Source organism: Littorina saxatilis, linkage group LG5 (genome assembly GCF_037325665.1).
Source record: "Littorina saxatilis isolate snail1 linkage group LG5, US_GU_Lsax_2.0, whole genome shotgun sequence".
NCBI lineage: Eukaryota > Metazoa > Mollusca > Gastropoda > Littorinimorpha > Littorinidae > Littorina > Littorina saxatilis.
In genome coordinates this window covers 33234460-33250184 of record NC_090249.1, presented here as the reverse complement: position 1 = coordinate 33250184, position 15725 = coordinate 33234460, and the positions used below count along the sequence as shown (strand labels likewise).

The 15725-nt window shown below is 40.2% G+C and overlaps 1 protein-coding gene across 1 annotated transcript in view; it reads right to left on the bottom strand.

Annotated features, from left to right (window-relative positions):
• Positions 1 to 14799, bottom strand: part of LOC138966920 (uncharacterized) — a 42022-nt gene extending 27223 nt beyond the window's left edge. Inside the window, exons 1-7 of the mRNA XM_070339320.1 lie at positions 14641 to 14799; positions 12339 to 12451; positions 11067 to 11331; positions 10099 to 10287; positions 7298 to 7474; positions 6845 to 7077; positions 5413 to 5516 (exon numbers count right to left, since the gene is read on the bottom strand). Of these exons, the coding sequence (XP_070195421.1) occupies positions 5413 to 5516; positions 6845 to 7077; positions 7298 to 7474; positions 10099 to 10287; positions 11067 to 11331; positions 12339 to 12451; positions 14641 to 14791 (1232 nt within the window). The 5' untranslated portion in view covers positions 14792 to 14799. The remainder of the gene's footprint in view (positions 1 to 5412; positions 5517 to 6844; positions 7078 to 7297; positions 7475 to 10098; positions 10288 to 11066; positions 11332 to 12338; positions 12452 to 14640) is intronic.
• Between the last annotated feature and the right edge of the window lie 926 nt (positions 14800 to 15725).

Below are 15725 nucleotides of genomic sequence, written 5' to 3'. Positions count from 1 at the left end.
CTCAACCCACTTGCAATTGTCATAAGCTATTGGTTGTGGTCGTGGTCGTGCCATGTCGCAGCGTATAGTTAAGTCACCCATGGACATTTTTCGTTAAGAATCTGGGCTCCCTTCCTCTTTTTTCATGCCGTGCGATCGTATTATCACAAAGCCTGAACAAAATGTGAGGTTGTCTGAGAATAAGTATGTCTATATCATTGTAATGCTTACTTTCGTGATTGCGCCACTTGAAGTTGTCAGAAACAACTGATTACTTTGAATGAAACTTTTTATTTGCAACAGAGGAAAATACTTGTCATCTAACAAAGCAAGGAGAAGGTAACTCCAAAATATGATACGTATTTCAGTATGAGCGTTTTATACCTAACCTTCACTTTGATAACAACAAAATCAACAAAAATTGCCATGAGTTACTCAGTAGGAATTGCGTTTGAAGTCAGAGAAAAAATTGTCAAATGTTTCTGACAGACTGTGCATATAAAGTTGGCCAAAAAATTATTGCAACAAATTTCAAACCCAAATTAAAGCCTTAATTCCTGTGTCATTTAATTAAAACTGTATATGCCAAAGAAGGCCGTTCACTTAACCTTCAGGATCACCTTTTGGATTAAATATTTCTTTTACAGGGATCACGTGACCGCCGCTCAAGTAAGTGTACCCTCAAAATCGACCAGACAAAAACGGAAGAGCCGAATGAAAAATCGACAAAAAATCACAATAGGCAAAACGTTGCAACTTTTACATACGAGAAGAAAGTCAAACCAATTATCTACCCTGAACAGATTATTTTGTTTTGCTACCTTGCGTATTTCGCGTGCTATGCTATTCCTACTGATGCAGGTGTCGATCGCAAGAGCGGTCAAAAACGGAACGTTTTACGTCAATTTTTAGGGGTATCATGTCAAAAAGCGCTACATTTTAGCAATGACTTGGTGGATTGCTTTGAAACTTTCAGAATATTTTACCAACATACTAGAGATACTTCGTGCGAAAGTTTGGATCGTTACGGTTATTTATCCAGATGTGACGCAATGTTTCGGAAAATGTTGTTAAACTTGTCATAGGATTGTTTACTTGTGTCCAAAAAATTCATGACTTTGCATATCTACAGATAAATGATTGATACAGATTCTGTCTAAGTTTCATTTGCGTGTAGCTGTTGGCGTTAATTTGCTCGTCATGCAAACACATGAGGAAAAAATAGAACGTTCACGCTCTTTTGCGCTTACAGCTGTTATCGCTGCGTGCCTCTTAAAACATGCTACAGTCACGCTTGGCTGGGCATCGCTGTGGCACCAGAATCATCGCTTAAATATGTAGCGTGTTTACTGGTCCAGAAAATTTGCGTCAGTGCTTACACGCACATAAAACTTTAGCAGTGTGTGTATCAATCATTTTTCTAAAGACATGCAAAGTCATACATTATTTTTTTGGACCCAAGGGAACAATCCTACGACGAGATTAAAAACTTCTTTCGAAAAATTGTATAACATTTTAACAAACACCTGTAACAATCCATCATTTTGCTCGAAGTATCTCTAGTATGTTGGTAAAATATTCTGAAAGTTTCAAAGCAATCCACCAAGTCATTGCTAAAGTGCAGACTTTTTTGTCATGATACCCCTAAAACATGACGCAAAAAGTCCCGTTTTTGACCGCTCTTGCGATCGACACCTGCATCAGTAGGAATAGCATAGCACGCGAAATACGCAAGTTAGCAAAACAAAACAATCTGTTCAGGGTAGATAATTGGTTTGACTTTCTTCTCGTATGTGAAAGTTGCAACGTTTTGCCTATTGTGATTTTTTGTCGATTTTTCATTCGGCTCTTCCGTTTTTGTCTGGTCGATTTTGAGGGTACCCTTACTTGAGCGGCGGTCACGTGATCCCTGTAAAAGAAATATTTAATCCAAATGGTGATCCTGAAGGTTAAGTGAACGGCCGTCTCTGGCATATAAAGTGTTAATAAAATGACACAGGGATTAATGCTTTAATTTGGGTTTGAAATTTGTTGCAATAATTTTTTGGCCAAGTTTATATTGCACAATCAACTCATCTCGACTCCCAGCCGACCGCAATACACTTTGTCAAAATTGACTAAATGTAAGAAACGGAGGGGGTGGGGCGGTAAGGAAAGAGGGATAGAAGCAAAGATACAGGTTGAAAGAAAGAAGAAGAATCTTCAAGTGTTGGCTTTCCGCGCGTTTAGTCGACAGAGCCCCGTAACGGAATGTAACCTACTCCAAACTTCTTGTCCTCGACCCTGAAAAATGTTGCACCTGTACATAGCACGGGTTGCGTGCATTTTTCATTGGCGCGCGCCACCGGTTCGAGCATTGCTCAAAATGTTGTGACGTCATTGATTTTTGTGCACCCACAACCACGATTCTGTCCTTGAGGCTCGGGCAACAGTGGTCAGGTCGATGAGGACGTGTCTTAAAGTGTGGTGAGTGCTTGTATGGCTGTGCCCGTGTCTGTGTTTGCCGTCAGTTCGTGCGTTTGCAACACGCATATTTTTACACTCCTTTTCCCCCCGTCTTTCTTAACATGGAATTTGAACAGCCTTTTAAAGATGCTGCTCCGCTCAGATCACTGTTGTAAAAACGATTTATCTTTTTGTCGCAGATAAGATTGTTAACAGGCAAAACATGTACGCAACTGTCCCACAGATGACTTCACATACCTTTAGTGTTGCCAGCCATACGAAACTGTATGCGGTTTGACAGTTCGCATCTCCCACAGACATGTAATTAACATTTCCCGTGATCACGTTCTGGGGTAAAGGCCGTGTGCGGTATGCCAACATGGACCCAAACAACATGTTTTACCATTTTTTTACGCAATCAAACACAATGTCTTGACGTAAACTACCCAAGATAGAAAGAATTCTCTCTTCCGTCATAGACCTATAGACTTCAATGTAGGTTTTTGACGTAATTAGTTCACGTGCGGGGTCTGATCGAGGATGACGCTGTCCTGTCAGGACAATGAACATAAATTCGTTAAAAAAATTGCGATTTTTAAACTCTTTGCAAGAAGGTCAATAAAACGGTATCGTATTATATTCTCTAGTCCCTAATAGGCAAAGTACCTGTGGGACATAAATCACCATTTTAGTAGTAGTAGTCAATAAAACGTTCCAATGGATAGATGCCTGAGGCATGACTAAAAGCTTTTGGGGGTCCGTTCACCTAGAAGAGACAAGCACAGCAACTTTAAATTTTGTCTGCACTTCAAATCTTGAATTGCTTGTTCATTTCTAACCTGTTTCACTGTGTGCTCCCCATTTCTCTATCGTCTCATTGTGCGTCCGTCCACCTCTTTATAAGTTTGTTCGTGTGTGTCGATTTCTGTCGATTTGAGGCGTGTGAAAACATCACCCCCACAGTTTGAATTTTAGCTGTTCGGCTTTAGTATCACGCTGCAGGGAAAGGCACCCCTTCGTGAGCTGCGCCATGTTCTAAAGTGCTAACAATATATTCCTCACCTTTTTGAAATGTCCACAGAAACGTCTGAAACTGATTTTTCACCGAGTCGTGTGAGTTGTTTGGAGTGCACGTTTCGGCATCTTTAGAGCACGTGCTAAAAACACAGGCTTCCCCCTGAGCTCCAGAATCAAGGAATACTTTTCACTCAGTCTTGAAAGTAGGGAAGGATGGACAGAATTCTGAGTTGAAAAAATACCCGTTAAAGTAGGCCTATACCTACTTAAAATTTTTTTTAAAAACCACGTGTTCACATGCACGTTTTAGACAAATGGCCTCTACAGGCAACAGGCAAACGCCTCTGAACAATACCTGTTAAGATATTTTTTAAAAAAAGTCTGGATCATGTGCACTTTTAATACAAGTGCCCGTTAAACAAAAAACGTCTTTTCAGACAAACGCCTCTTAACACACATACCTCTTACCGGACTTGCTCAATTCAATATCATAGTGATTGAAGGATTGTTTTAGCCCTGTCAGTTAATCTCGTAAATAACTTCCGGTATGCGTTATGTTCAGATTGATAGATATTATCAACATTCGGTTGTTTCGATCCACCTCAATGAAAGCGTTTTCCATGGCCGAGACACAGATTTTAAAATTTGCGCCACACTTCCGAGAGGGACATGCACAACTGAAAACAAAGAGGACATCCACACACAGCTGAAAGACATGTAAATGGGAAGACACACAGTGAATACGCAGGCACTGGAGTAAGCACACTGACAAAGGGAAATTGTATCATGCAGCAAGCACAGGTGAATAGCCACATACAGAGAAAAACAAACACAGGAATTATACAATTCGTCATCGAAACAACTGAAATAGCAAAGGCAAAGGTGGACATGTGATTAAACAACCAACCAAACCAAAGATGGACCTCCAACATAAACACGAAATCTGAAAGATGGACTGCTTTTGTTTTATTATCAATAATAAAAGAACAAGTCGCGTAAGGCGAAATTACTACATTTAGTCAAGCTGTGGAACTCACAGAATGAAACTGAACGTAGTCCGCCGCTAGTGCAAAAGGCAGTGAAAGTGACGAGCCTGTTTGGCGCGGCAGCGGTTGCGCTGTGCTTCATAGCACGCTTTACTGTACCTCTCTTCGTTTTAACTTTCTGAGCGTGTTTTTAATCCAAACATATCATATCTATATGTTTTTGGAATCAGGAACCGACAAGGAATAAGATGAAATTGTTTTTAAATCGATTTCGGAAATTTAATTTTGATCATATTTTTTATATTTTTTTATTTTCAGAGCTTGTTTTTCATCCAAATATAACATATTTATATGTTTTTGGAATCAGAACATGATAAAGAATAAGATTAACGTAAATTTGGATCGTTTTATAAAAAATTTGTTTTTTTTACAATTTTCAGATTTTTAATGACCAAAGTCATTAATCAATTTTTAAGCCACCAAGCTGAAATGCAATACCGAAGTCCGGCCTTCGTCGAAGACTGCTTGGCCAAAATTTCAATCAATTTGATTGAAAAATGAGGGTGTGACAGTGCCGCCTCAACTTTTACAAAAAGCCGGATATGACGTCATCAAAGACATTTATCGAAAAAAAGAAAAAAACGTCCGGGGATATCATACCCAGGAACTCTCATGTCAAATTTCATAAAGATCGGTCCAGTAGTTTAGTCTGAATCGCTCTACACACACACACACACACACGCACACACACACACACATACACCACGACCCTCGTCTCGATTCCCCCCTCGATGTTAAAACATTTAGTCATAACTTGACTAAATGTAAAAAGAGGAAGTTCAGTTTGTAGAACGTTTAATTATAGCCCAAAAAATAAAAATTAAACCTGAATATTTTGTTTTTGTCTGTACTCAAACGTTCCATAAACGCGTCTTTCTTGTTCTTAGATTCTCAAACATAAACAATTCTAACAGTCCCTACTTACGTGAGTTTGCGTTTCTGTGTGCATTCCTCCTGAAGTTCCTTGTTACACAGTTCGTTCAACAAGCGCGCCATCTCAGCCCTAAACTCGTCTGTGTTACGATTGAACTGGAACAGAAAGAGAGCCATAATTAAGTTTAATGGTGCTTCAGAATATCATGTTTAAGAGGTGGGCGTGATGAACTACTTTTAATTACGTAGAGATTAGACGTTTCAAAGGTAACTACACTAACAATAACATTTTATGGCAATGTTTCCCATTTTATTAGCCATACTGTGGTTCGTTGAACAAATCCGTTGCCATCTGTATATTTATAGAGAGATATATATATGAGATATGTATGAGTTTACCGAAAATTCCTACTAATTATAATTCTTAACCTTACCTTGTTTCAGTGATCAGGAGTAAATAACAATGCTTAACGAACAAAAAAGCAATAACCTGAAAACTAATACACGGTTTTTTTCTGACTAACTGATCGCCTTTCAGTGGCATGTTGCGGTAAACGCTTGTTTCTTGCCTGACAAGAGTTGACACTTACCACTTGACACTTCTTTAAGAAGTTTACCTCTTTGAGAAGTTCAAATCCTTTAAGAAGTTCAACTTCTTTACTTAGACACTTAATATCAGGGCTCCCCATAGAGCGCGTCCCTGCGTCCTATACGCACTAGAAGCCAAAATCACGTAATAGGAATGAATGGAGAGAGTCCCGGGACGCATTAAACCTACATAGAGCGGGTCCTGGGACGCACTCAATTTCCTCTGTCGTGCGTCCCGTATACTCTTATCAGACTTTAGTCGTCAGCTAAGTCAAAGTGCAAACACAAATTATCCCATTTTCACGCGGGAACAAAGTGTTCGTGTGTGTTGCATTTGACTTGGTATAGTTGAAGTGTCCTCCTCGAATATTCTGGTAAAAAACCCAGTTCATATCACATTATTCGCGATCACAATGCGTTATATGTAAATAGGGGGTTTGGGGACCCGGGACTCTTGGGACCCTCTAAAACTTTGCTAAGGGGGTCCATGGACCCTCTAAACATTAAAAGTGGGGGTCCCGGGACCCTCTAGGACGGGCGTTCGTGGGGAGCCCTGCTCATGTCAACATCTTTAAGACTCATGCCGTCAACCTTACATGAACCGACATCATTTTACAGGAACAAACCTGTTCTCTTTTGCTCCTCTCAGGGGAATTGGTGATCAATTTCCCTGTGCCCTTTGTGATAAAAATCTGCACTTGTTTGTGCCTGACACTTCTGAAAGACTTATACCGTCAACACGCTTGTAAATCAGTCAGTAAACTGGCTTTACTGGTAAGCTGAAAGATCTGTTCTTCCTTAACTTCTGTCACGGGAATGGTTATCGATTGACCTTTGCCCTGTGACACATCATATGAATCAGTTTCATAAGCTGACATCATTTTACAGGTACCCACCTGTTCTTCCTTAACTCCTTCGAGCGGAATGGTGATGACTTGACCTTTGCCCTGGTCGTTCATTGGTATGTTCTTCAGCACCATGTTGTCTTCGTCATCAGGACGTAGTGACGTCACCGTAGTCGTCTTTGTTTTCGTCGTCGCTATCGTCGTCGTCGACGATGTTGTCGTCGTCGTCATAGATGTCGACGTCTGCATTGCTGTTGTCGACATCGGGACACCGCCTGCAACCTCTGTAACACAATGAAAATAGTTCATGTTAAATACTGCTTCCAGTTTAAACGATATTCTGATTATTGATTTCATCAACAAATAGTAACTGTAAATTTCGAAATATGCCAGGCTTGGAGGCTTCTTCGGGACAACAAACAAACAAATACAAAGGGAAAGCAAAAGCAGATGCAGAACCAGCACAGAATCAAAAGGGGGTTAAAAGATGGAGGTTATGCAAACCTTTGCCTTCGTGGAAGTGGACCTGGTATGACAGGCTGAACCCCCGGTAGGGCAGTTCACCGTTGAGGTGGTCCGAAGTGAAGTGGACCCACACGTCACTGCTGTCCAGACGGACCGGGTTCACACCTGTACTGTTACCCGTGAAGGTCATGAAGGGTCCGCCGAATATCTCCGTCCCTGGACGCAGTGGTCAGATAATGCTTCCTTAGTATGAGGTTATTAAAGCTACACATTGATCGAGTTGTTGTCAAAAGGGTCGGCAGAATATGTGCGTTCTGATTCATAGGGAATGTGTTGGTTGGGGGAAAAGTATTGTGTGAAGAGGTGTGAATGTAGTGTGAGGTTATTTAAAGCTACAAATTGACCGATGTGTTGTCAAAAGGGTCCGCTAAATATCTACGTCGCTAGAAGCAGTGGTTAGAAAATGTTTCTTTAGTGCGAGGTTATTAAGCTACAAATTGATAGAGTTGTGGTCAAAACGGTCCGCAGCATATATCTGTTCCTGTTCATAGGGAATGTATTGGTTGGGGAAAAAGTATTGTGTGAAGATTTGTGAATGTAGTGTGGGGCTATTAAGCTACAAATTGATGGAGTTGTTGTCAAAAGGGTCCGCTAAATATCTACGTCGCTGGAAGCAGTGGTTAGAAAATGTTTCTTTAGTGTGAGGTTATTAAGCTACAAATTGATAGAGTTGTGGTCAAAACGGTCCGCAGCATATATCTGTTCCTGTTCATAGGGAATGTATTGGTTGGGGAAAAAGTATTGTGTGAAGATTTGTGAATGTAGTGTGGGGCTATTAAGCTACAAATTGATGGAGTTGTTGTCAAAAGGGTCCGCTAAATATCTACGTCGCTGGAAGCAGTGGTTAGAAAATGTTTATTTAGTGCGAGGCTATAAAGCTACAAATTGATCGAGTTGTCAAAAGGGTTCGCTCAATATCTCCGTCGCTAGACACAGTGGTCAGAAAATGTTTCTTTAGTGTGAGGTTATTAGGCTACAAATTGAGCGAGTTGTTGTCAAAATGGTCTGCAGAATATCTCCGTTCATGATCAGAGGGAAATGAACGGTTGAAAAAAGTGGTCGCGTGGAGAGATAAACTACAAATGGATTGATTTGTAATGTTCAGTCCCTGAGTATAAGCACGTAAGCGGCAGGGATGTCGCTGGAAATTATTTTCTTTTGCAAATTTCTTCGACTGTGCAAACCTTCCAGGTTACTGAGAAGAAAATCGGCAATAAATTAAATCACCAAAAGAATAGATGCTTTCACCAAAAGAATTGCTTAGTTAGCAAAAGATATTCCAACAAAAAATCGGATGTTTCCACCCACAAAATAGATGCTTCTAGCAAAAAAACGATTGATTCTACCAAAAAAAGAAATGAGACTTGCAAAAGAATTCTCAACAAAAAAAACGAATTATTTCAACAACAAAATAGCTACTGTCAGCAAAAAATATAAAGTTTAGTGTACTTTCAGAGACAAAATAGTGTCACTCCATATCATAATTGTACGTCCAAAGAAAGTTAAATGAAAATGATAAAATCAGTGTACAGAGCAGTCAAGATCCGTGTGTTCACTGCCTGATAAGCGCTGGTCTCGACAGCTTTGGGCGCCCGCGCTTTCGCTTCTGACCAATTGGTATGGTCTTGGCCTGGGCAGGGGGGTTTGTCACCTCCAGACGAATCTCCATGCCCATGGAATGATGACACACGTAGCACTTGAGGAACTCCGGACAGTTGCAGAAAAACTGATTGTTTTCGTCGATCGTAATCTTCCACACCGACCTCCGACATGTGGCATACTCCTCGAAGTCAGCCCAGGACGATGATTCAACCTTTTCTTCGGTGAATTCTCGGTCTTTGGTCCACTGCTTTCCAATTCCCCGTCGTCTTGTAGCTGGTGGCTCACTGTCAGACTCCGACGTATCATTATCAAATCTCACTGGATCGATCCTCTCAAAATCCATCTCTCCACCTTCAAACTCCATTTTCAACTGACAGAATCTGTGTCCTTGCTTGATTCAGCTGAATTTGTGATCACAAATCATCTCTGCTTAAGCAAGTCAAGTCAAGTCAAGTCAATATTTATTTCAAAAAACCCCTAGGGTTACATGAATAAAATAAATAAAAATTGCAATAAACACGACAAAAAAGATATATGTAATAATGAGACACAACACTTCTAATTAACCGAAAATAAATCAAGCTTAATTCATAACAAAATAATTGTAATCATAAATTTTTTTATTTTTTTTTTTTACAGGAAAATATATGTTTCTGTGTTTGTTTTTGTTTTAATAAGAAAGAAAAAAAAACACGTGATCAAATAATCAGAACTCTTTCAAAATACTCTTAATAAAATATATTAAATGCAATAACTTTCGTTTCTTTGTTAATTCAAATAAATGTTTAAGCGAAATCAGTGAGTCAAAACAATGACCACCACTCACACTGTGTTTCACTGTGTTGGAGAATGACTATCCATTTCTTTTGTTGAAACTATATTTTCTTTTGCCTGAAGTAGTCAATCTTTTGCCTGATTATATTTTCTTTTACCTGAGTATATTTGCTTTTGCCAGTTTATTTTATTTTTTGTTCAGACAGCAATTCTTTTGGCGGATCAATTTTTTTTTTTTTTACTTTAATTCTTTGTCACTCAAGCCATCTTTTCTTTTGGTGAAAGCATCTATTTTTTTGGTAGAACCATTTCTTCTTTTGGTTCGTTAAACGGGTACCAAGAAAATCAGTCACACTGCTTCCCTCTTCCCTTCCTTACGATCAAACTATTCTGTATGAACTTACCTTCCCCGATGAGCACAAAGTCGCGGCCATCTTCCACGAAAAGGTCAAAGAAGGTGATGTTGACGTAAGACTGTGGTGGTGCCCGGATGAACCAGCTGCACTCGCTATTGATTGGATAGAGTTGTGGGTAGTCCACTGACGTGATCAGTCCTTCCTCCTCCATCAAAATCTTGCTGCTATTGCAGATGTCTGATACACAAGGAAACAAAACAACGTGTAATGTTTGATTATGTTCATGGCCAAGATGCTACGCTTGGTCAACAAAGAAGGATCAGCCTTTATTGTGCGCACATTGTGTCAAAGAATGTTTGTAACAGAAGTAAGACTTCATAATGTTAAAGAAAAAAACAGTCTTCCCTGGCAGACATCGGACTGTTTGTGATGGGCTTTTGTTTTTGTTGTTTTGTTTTGTTACTTGCACTAAATACGACTTACAATCACTACAGACGTAAGGACTTGTGGGTGGAGTTACAAGAGGTAGATATATGTGTCACATATAAATACGTGTGATTCACGTTTGCATTTGTTTTCAAAGGTCGCGCAACACGAACAATAATTTACTCTTCCCTTAATTTATTCTTTCTGCATTTCAATGCGTAAGTGAACAGTTCCTAAGTCAGCTTCGCTACAGTGTTGAGATGTCTTCGCGCTAGCTACCACATGATACCTGAATCATCTGACTATGCCATTTGAGGCAGAACTAGTCTGCCGGTCTCTAAGTTCCATAATAATGACCCGCATGCCTTTTTTTCCTAAAGCCAACAACGGATAATATCTTTTCCCTGCACTAATCCTGGGGTACGTCCAGATTGAAGACCATTTTTATTTTCCCCAAATGTAGGCCTGCTTAAGCGTTTTCTTTAGCTTCACTTAGCTTAAAGCCAATATAGGGCCAATAGATGTAGCGTTTAAACTAAAGACTCGGTGCAAATGTGTGTTCATATAAAATGGTAAAAACACCGACGCACCTCTAGGCAAGACGGTATAAGAGATGAAGAAGCCAGCGTCCGTGTCCGAATCGTCCGAAACGAAGTGGACCCAGAGGGAGTTGGCCGGGATGACCGTTTCCCTCTCCTCCTGCAAGTGACCGTACAGCGTCAGCAGCTTGCTGTTGCTGGCCCCCGCGTGCAGTCCGATACCCATGGTCACGTGATCGTAGACGTCGGTGCTGAAGTGATGCACGGTCAACCTGATGACGCTCTGGGTTGGGGCCACGATGTACCATATACACTCCTGAAAACAGCAGTATGTTATGGAGGGAATGGTCGTGATGTGCGGGGTGGTGCAAAGAGTATACATAACCTCATTCCATTTTATCCAACAGTTGTATTTGACCACACTTTTTAATTTAAAAACATTTTTTTTTACATCATTTTAGGTTTTTGTAGAGCGGGAGTTTTGATACTAATTGGGATAAATATAACTGTGGATGCTATTTTATTGTACTGCAAATCACGAGAACAACGTGGCCGATCGATGCCTATGTTGCAACTAGATAGCTGACACGCACACGGTCTCCTATCATAAGGGATTTACACTAGGGAGTTTGATATAAACCGGGGCCACGTGCCATGCAAAAGGTCTTCTTGTCGTGTTACCATCATTATTCAAACTAACGAATAATATTAAAACCTATACTAGAGGTAGTATATATAGTAGCTATTATATAACTTAATTCCTGCTTGCACTAAATGATATTGTCTGCACAGATTTCGAGCGAAGTTGTTTGCATTCTGTAAAATAATAATACGGACTTTTCACAGTAAATGGGATCAATGTAACCAGCGGATGTGATCTGACTGCTAATGTGCGTTGGCAGATTCAACTGCTATTTAAGATTTTACCTCATAATTTCCTCACCTACCCCCCGCGGGTTAGGGGGAAGAATTTACCCGATGCTCCCCAGCATGTCGTAAGAGGCGACTAACGGATTCTGTTTCTCTTTTTACCCTTGTTAAGTGTTTCTTGTATAGAATATAGTCAATGTTTGTAAAGATTTTAGTCAAGCAGTACGTAAGAAATGTTAAGTCCTTTGTACTGGAAACTTGCATTCTCCCAGTAAGGTCATATATTGTACTACGTTGCAAGCCCCTGGAGCAATTTTTTGATTAGTGCTTTTGTGAACAAGAAACAATTGACAAGTGGCTCTATCCCATCTCCCCCCTTCCCCCGTCGCGATATAACCTTCGTGGTTGAAAACGACGTTAAACACCAAATAAAGAAAAGAAAGATTTCCTCACCTGGTTATTATCATAGTGACCCCGGTCAGGATACCCAGGGGACGTAATGTTGCCACTCATGTCGGTCAAGATGGCGCCACAGGTATAGTTCTTTTCTTTTGGGAATACAGCATCTAGGAGAGAGAGAGAAAAAAAAATATAGGAATATAAGCTTCATCAGTAGACAGAATGTATAGCTCGGAAATCTTAAAGGTAACCTCCTTTCTATATAGATCATGTACATCATCTCAAATCTGCGCAAGAACTCACATCGGTTAATTAAGAGCATCTTTCCTGTTGGACACATGTGACAGTGCGTCAGATAACCCGGTGTAATGGATTTTTTGGTTTATGGACAAAATGTGACCCTCCACCACGGAATGAGTCGCATGTCACCTTTACATGATTTTCATATTTTTACATTGTCCTAAAGAGTTTTTCATGCTCTATCCAGTGGTGAAAACCGTTTTAGAAAAGAGCAAAAAATGTTTGAGTTATAAGCCTGTGACAAAGGTGACCCTCACACTGTTACCAGACACTCCCCGGACTTATATTAAGCCTAGCGCAGAACCGCGCGAGGTGACATGCGACTCATTTCGTGGTGGAGGGTCACAAATGAGGTTTAAATGCCATTGTCTAAGAAGAAAAAACAACCATATACTGCACGAAAAGCAAAATATTGCTAATTCTTGCATCTTTATCAGTAAAGAATTTTTCGGAACGAACAGGGAACAAGGACCCAGGTATTGGACACACAAAAGTGCAAAAATGTTGACAATTATCACAAAACAAAACAAACGAGAAATATTTATCTTATCATTCTTATTATTTATTTTGCAAAACTATACGGGTGTTTATGAAAATTGGACCATACAGAGTCTGAATACTCAAATCCGAACATAACATTCATTTTCACCAGTTGAATGATTTCCGTTTGTAGCTCGAACGTATGTTCTGCGACTTACACCAGATTGTCTCGTACGCTGTCACAAATACAAAACAAACTAACTGTCTGACTGCTATCTATATGCAGTGTTGCAATATTTGCTGAATTAATTTCGTCAGTGACACCTAAGTCAGTCTGCAAGATTAATTCTGCCAAAAGTTCCTAGGCCGCAGAAAAAGCAGCCCTCCTGTTGGTTTTTTGTATGTGTCCCCCAAAAAGGATGTCCGTAGCGCATGTAAAATCCTGGGCATATCTGAGGTGTTGTAAAGAATTGCTTACACGAGATCTAGAAGGAATGTATCTTCAACATCAAAAAAGATCACGACTAAAAATGAAAATATATGGGTAAATTTGAGGTCTGAGGTCTGTCTCTTACTTTCACAATGCCGCCATTTTCGGAAATCCGAAAACTGACAATTTCAAAACTGAAAAAGGGTAGTATCCGTGACGTACCCACGCTCCCATTACAGAGGTTAGTTTCCGATTTCTTATTCAAAGTAACAGATAAGAGTGGACTTTTAATCGTTATCAGATACATTTCTGGTTCTTTAAAACATCTTCCATTGGTACTTTCTTCGATTATTTCTCATTTGAATGAAATACATATGTTGAGATTTTCACCAAGTGAGAGAGAGAAAGAGTAAGAGAGACAGAGAAAACGTGACAGAGAGAAAGAGATTGTTAGGGAGGGGGGACACAGAGAGACCCCGATATATACCCATTTCCTTCCTATAACAAGAGTGAACGGTAAGAAGACATAGACAACACGACAATAACGAAACCCACTTCACCATTCCTTAGAGTTTTCTCCTCAGTGGCCTTCACTGGATCATTTTAGCCAATACAAAGATGCTAATTTGCATCTACCTTGTTTTGTCCGGACAAAGCTTAACCGCAATGGATATCAACCAACGTTGCCCCCCCACCCCACCCCCTCTTGACCAATAGAAGGGATGGTCTTACCCCATGTAAACGCCTGGCCGGATCTGAGATGGTGAGCTAAACTGTTTTCACGAGAAGGACTGTACCTTTAAACTCAATGCATTTCAACCTTCCTGGTCACTTCCATACAATAGATTTCCACCAACCTTGCTATGTCTGTGCAAAGCTTAAACACAATAGTTTTTCCAACTAACCTTGCTTTACTGTGAAAAAAATGACCTCAATAGATTTCCACAAACCGTGTCTTATGCTTGCAAAACATTTACGAAATGTCTTCTTCCACCTAACTTCCCTCCTCCGGGCAAAACTTAATAGATTTCCACTTATCTTGAACTCGTCGTGTCGGTGTGAAATGGCTTCTACTTCTCGTCCGGGCAAAGCTAAAACACAATAGATTTCCGCTTATCTTGAACTCTGATGGATTTGTCCACCTACCTTCCGCCGTCTCCGCGAAGCTCAGCACGATTTTGTTATCGTAGTTGTCGTTTCGCACTCTGGCCGTCAGCCAGAGCTTCGTTCCTCTGACGACCAGGTCACGTGGTATCTTGCTTCCGGTGAAGACGCGCCTCTTCAGCTCTCCGTCCATCCCGACCGCGATCTGAATGCGAAGAAGGTAAAACAGCGAACACGTGATAGCCTCTTACATTTCACCTTCAGAAGCGAAAGGGTAAAAGATACCTTCCCTGCCGTGTATTTCATTAAAGAGAGAGAGAGAGAGAAAGAGAAAGAGAGAGAGAGAGAGAGAGAGAGAGAGAGAGAGAGAGAGAGAGAGAGAGAGGGGTGCTATTATTTTAGTAACACATTAAAAATCCACAATTGTCCATGCACTGTTTGTTTTGCGTGAACAAAACAAAATCTTATGTGTTATTTTGTATGTGTAAAAAAAAGAATGAGTCACTGTGACAGGTCTCAGAAAGGAATACGAGTATTCTTCCATTAGGACGAACATTATAAGCGTGACTACTTTCTGTTAAAAGTATTTTTTTTTCTGAATTCATGTTGCAGATTGACACATGTATTAGTATCAAAATTAAGGTGGGTTTTTTTACAACTCATTATGCACAGCGAACGTATCCTTTTATCCTATATAATTATGGCATCTTTACAGATCAGTAATGGTTTATATGATGGATTGACACCAAAAGGAAGGTATCTTTAAAGATAACAGTTCAGAGGACAAGACAGGTAGACAATCCTTGATTGAACACAAAAACAAAACAACAAAAACAAAAACTACAGCTCGAAACTTTGCACACACCAGGTAGCCTTACGCCTTTGAAAGCGCAAGGGTTTAAACACTCATTCTTTTGAGGACAACACTGTCTCGTAGACATTCCGTGTTTGAAGACATTGCCCCATTGGGTATTTAGAGACAATGCAGGTAGACATGGCCTGTTTAGAGACATTGCCGCTCTGGGAATTAGAATCAGTGTGTCCGAGTGGCTCAAAGTGCTTTAAAACGTCACCACCCCTAGTGTATCTACACTTGACGCTTCCTGTCTGTACTCCTACGTTGACAA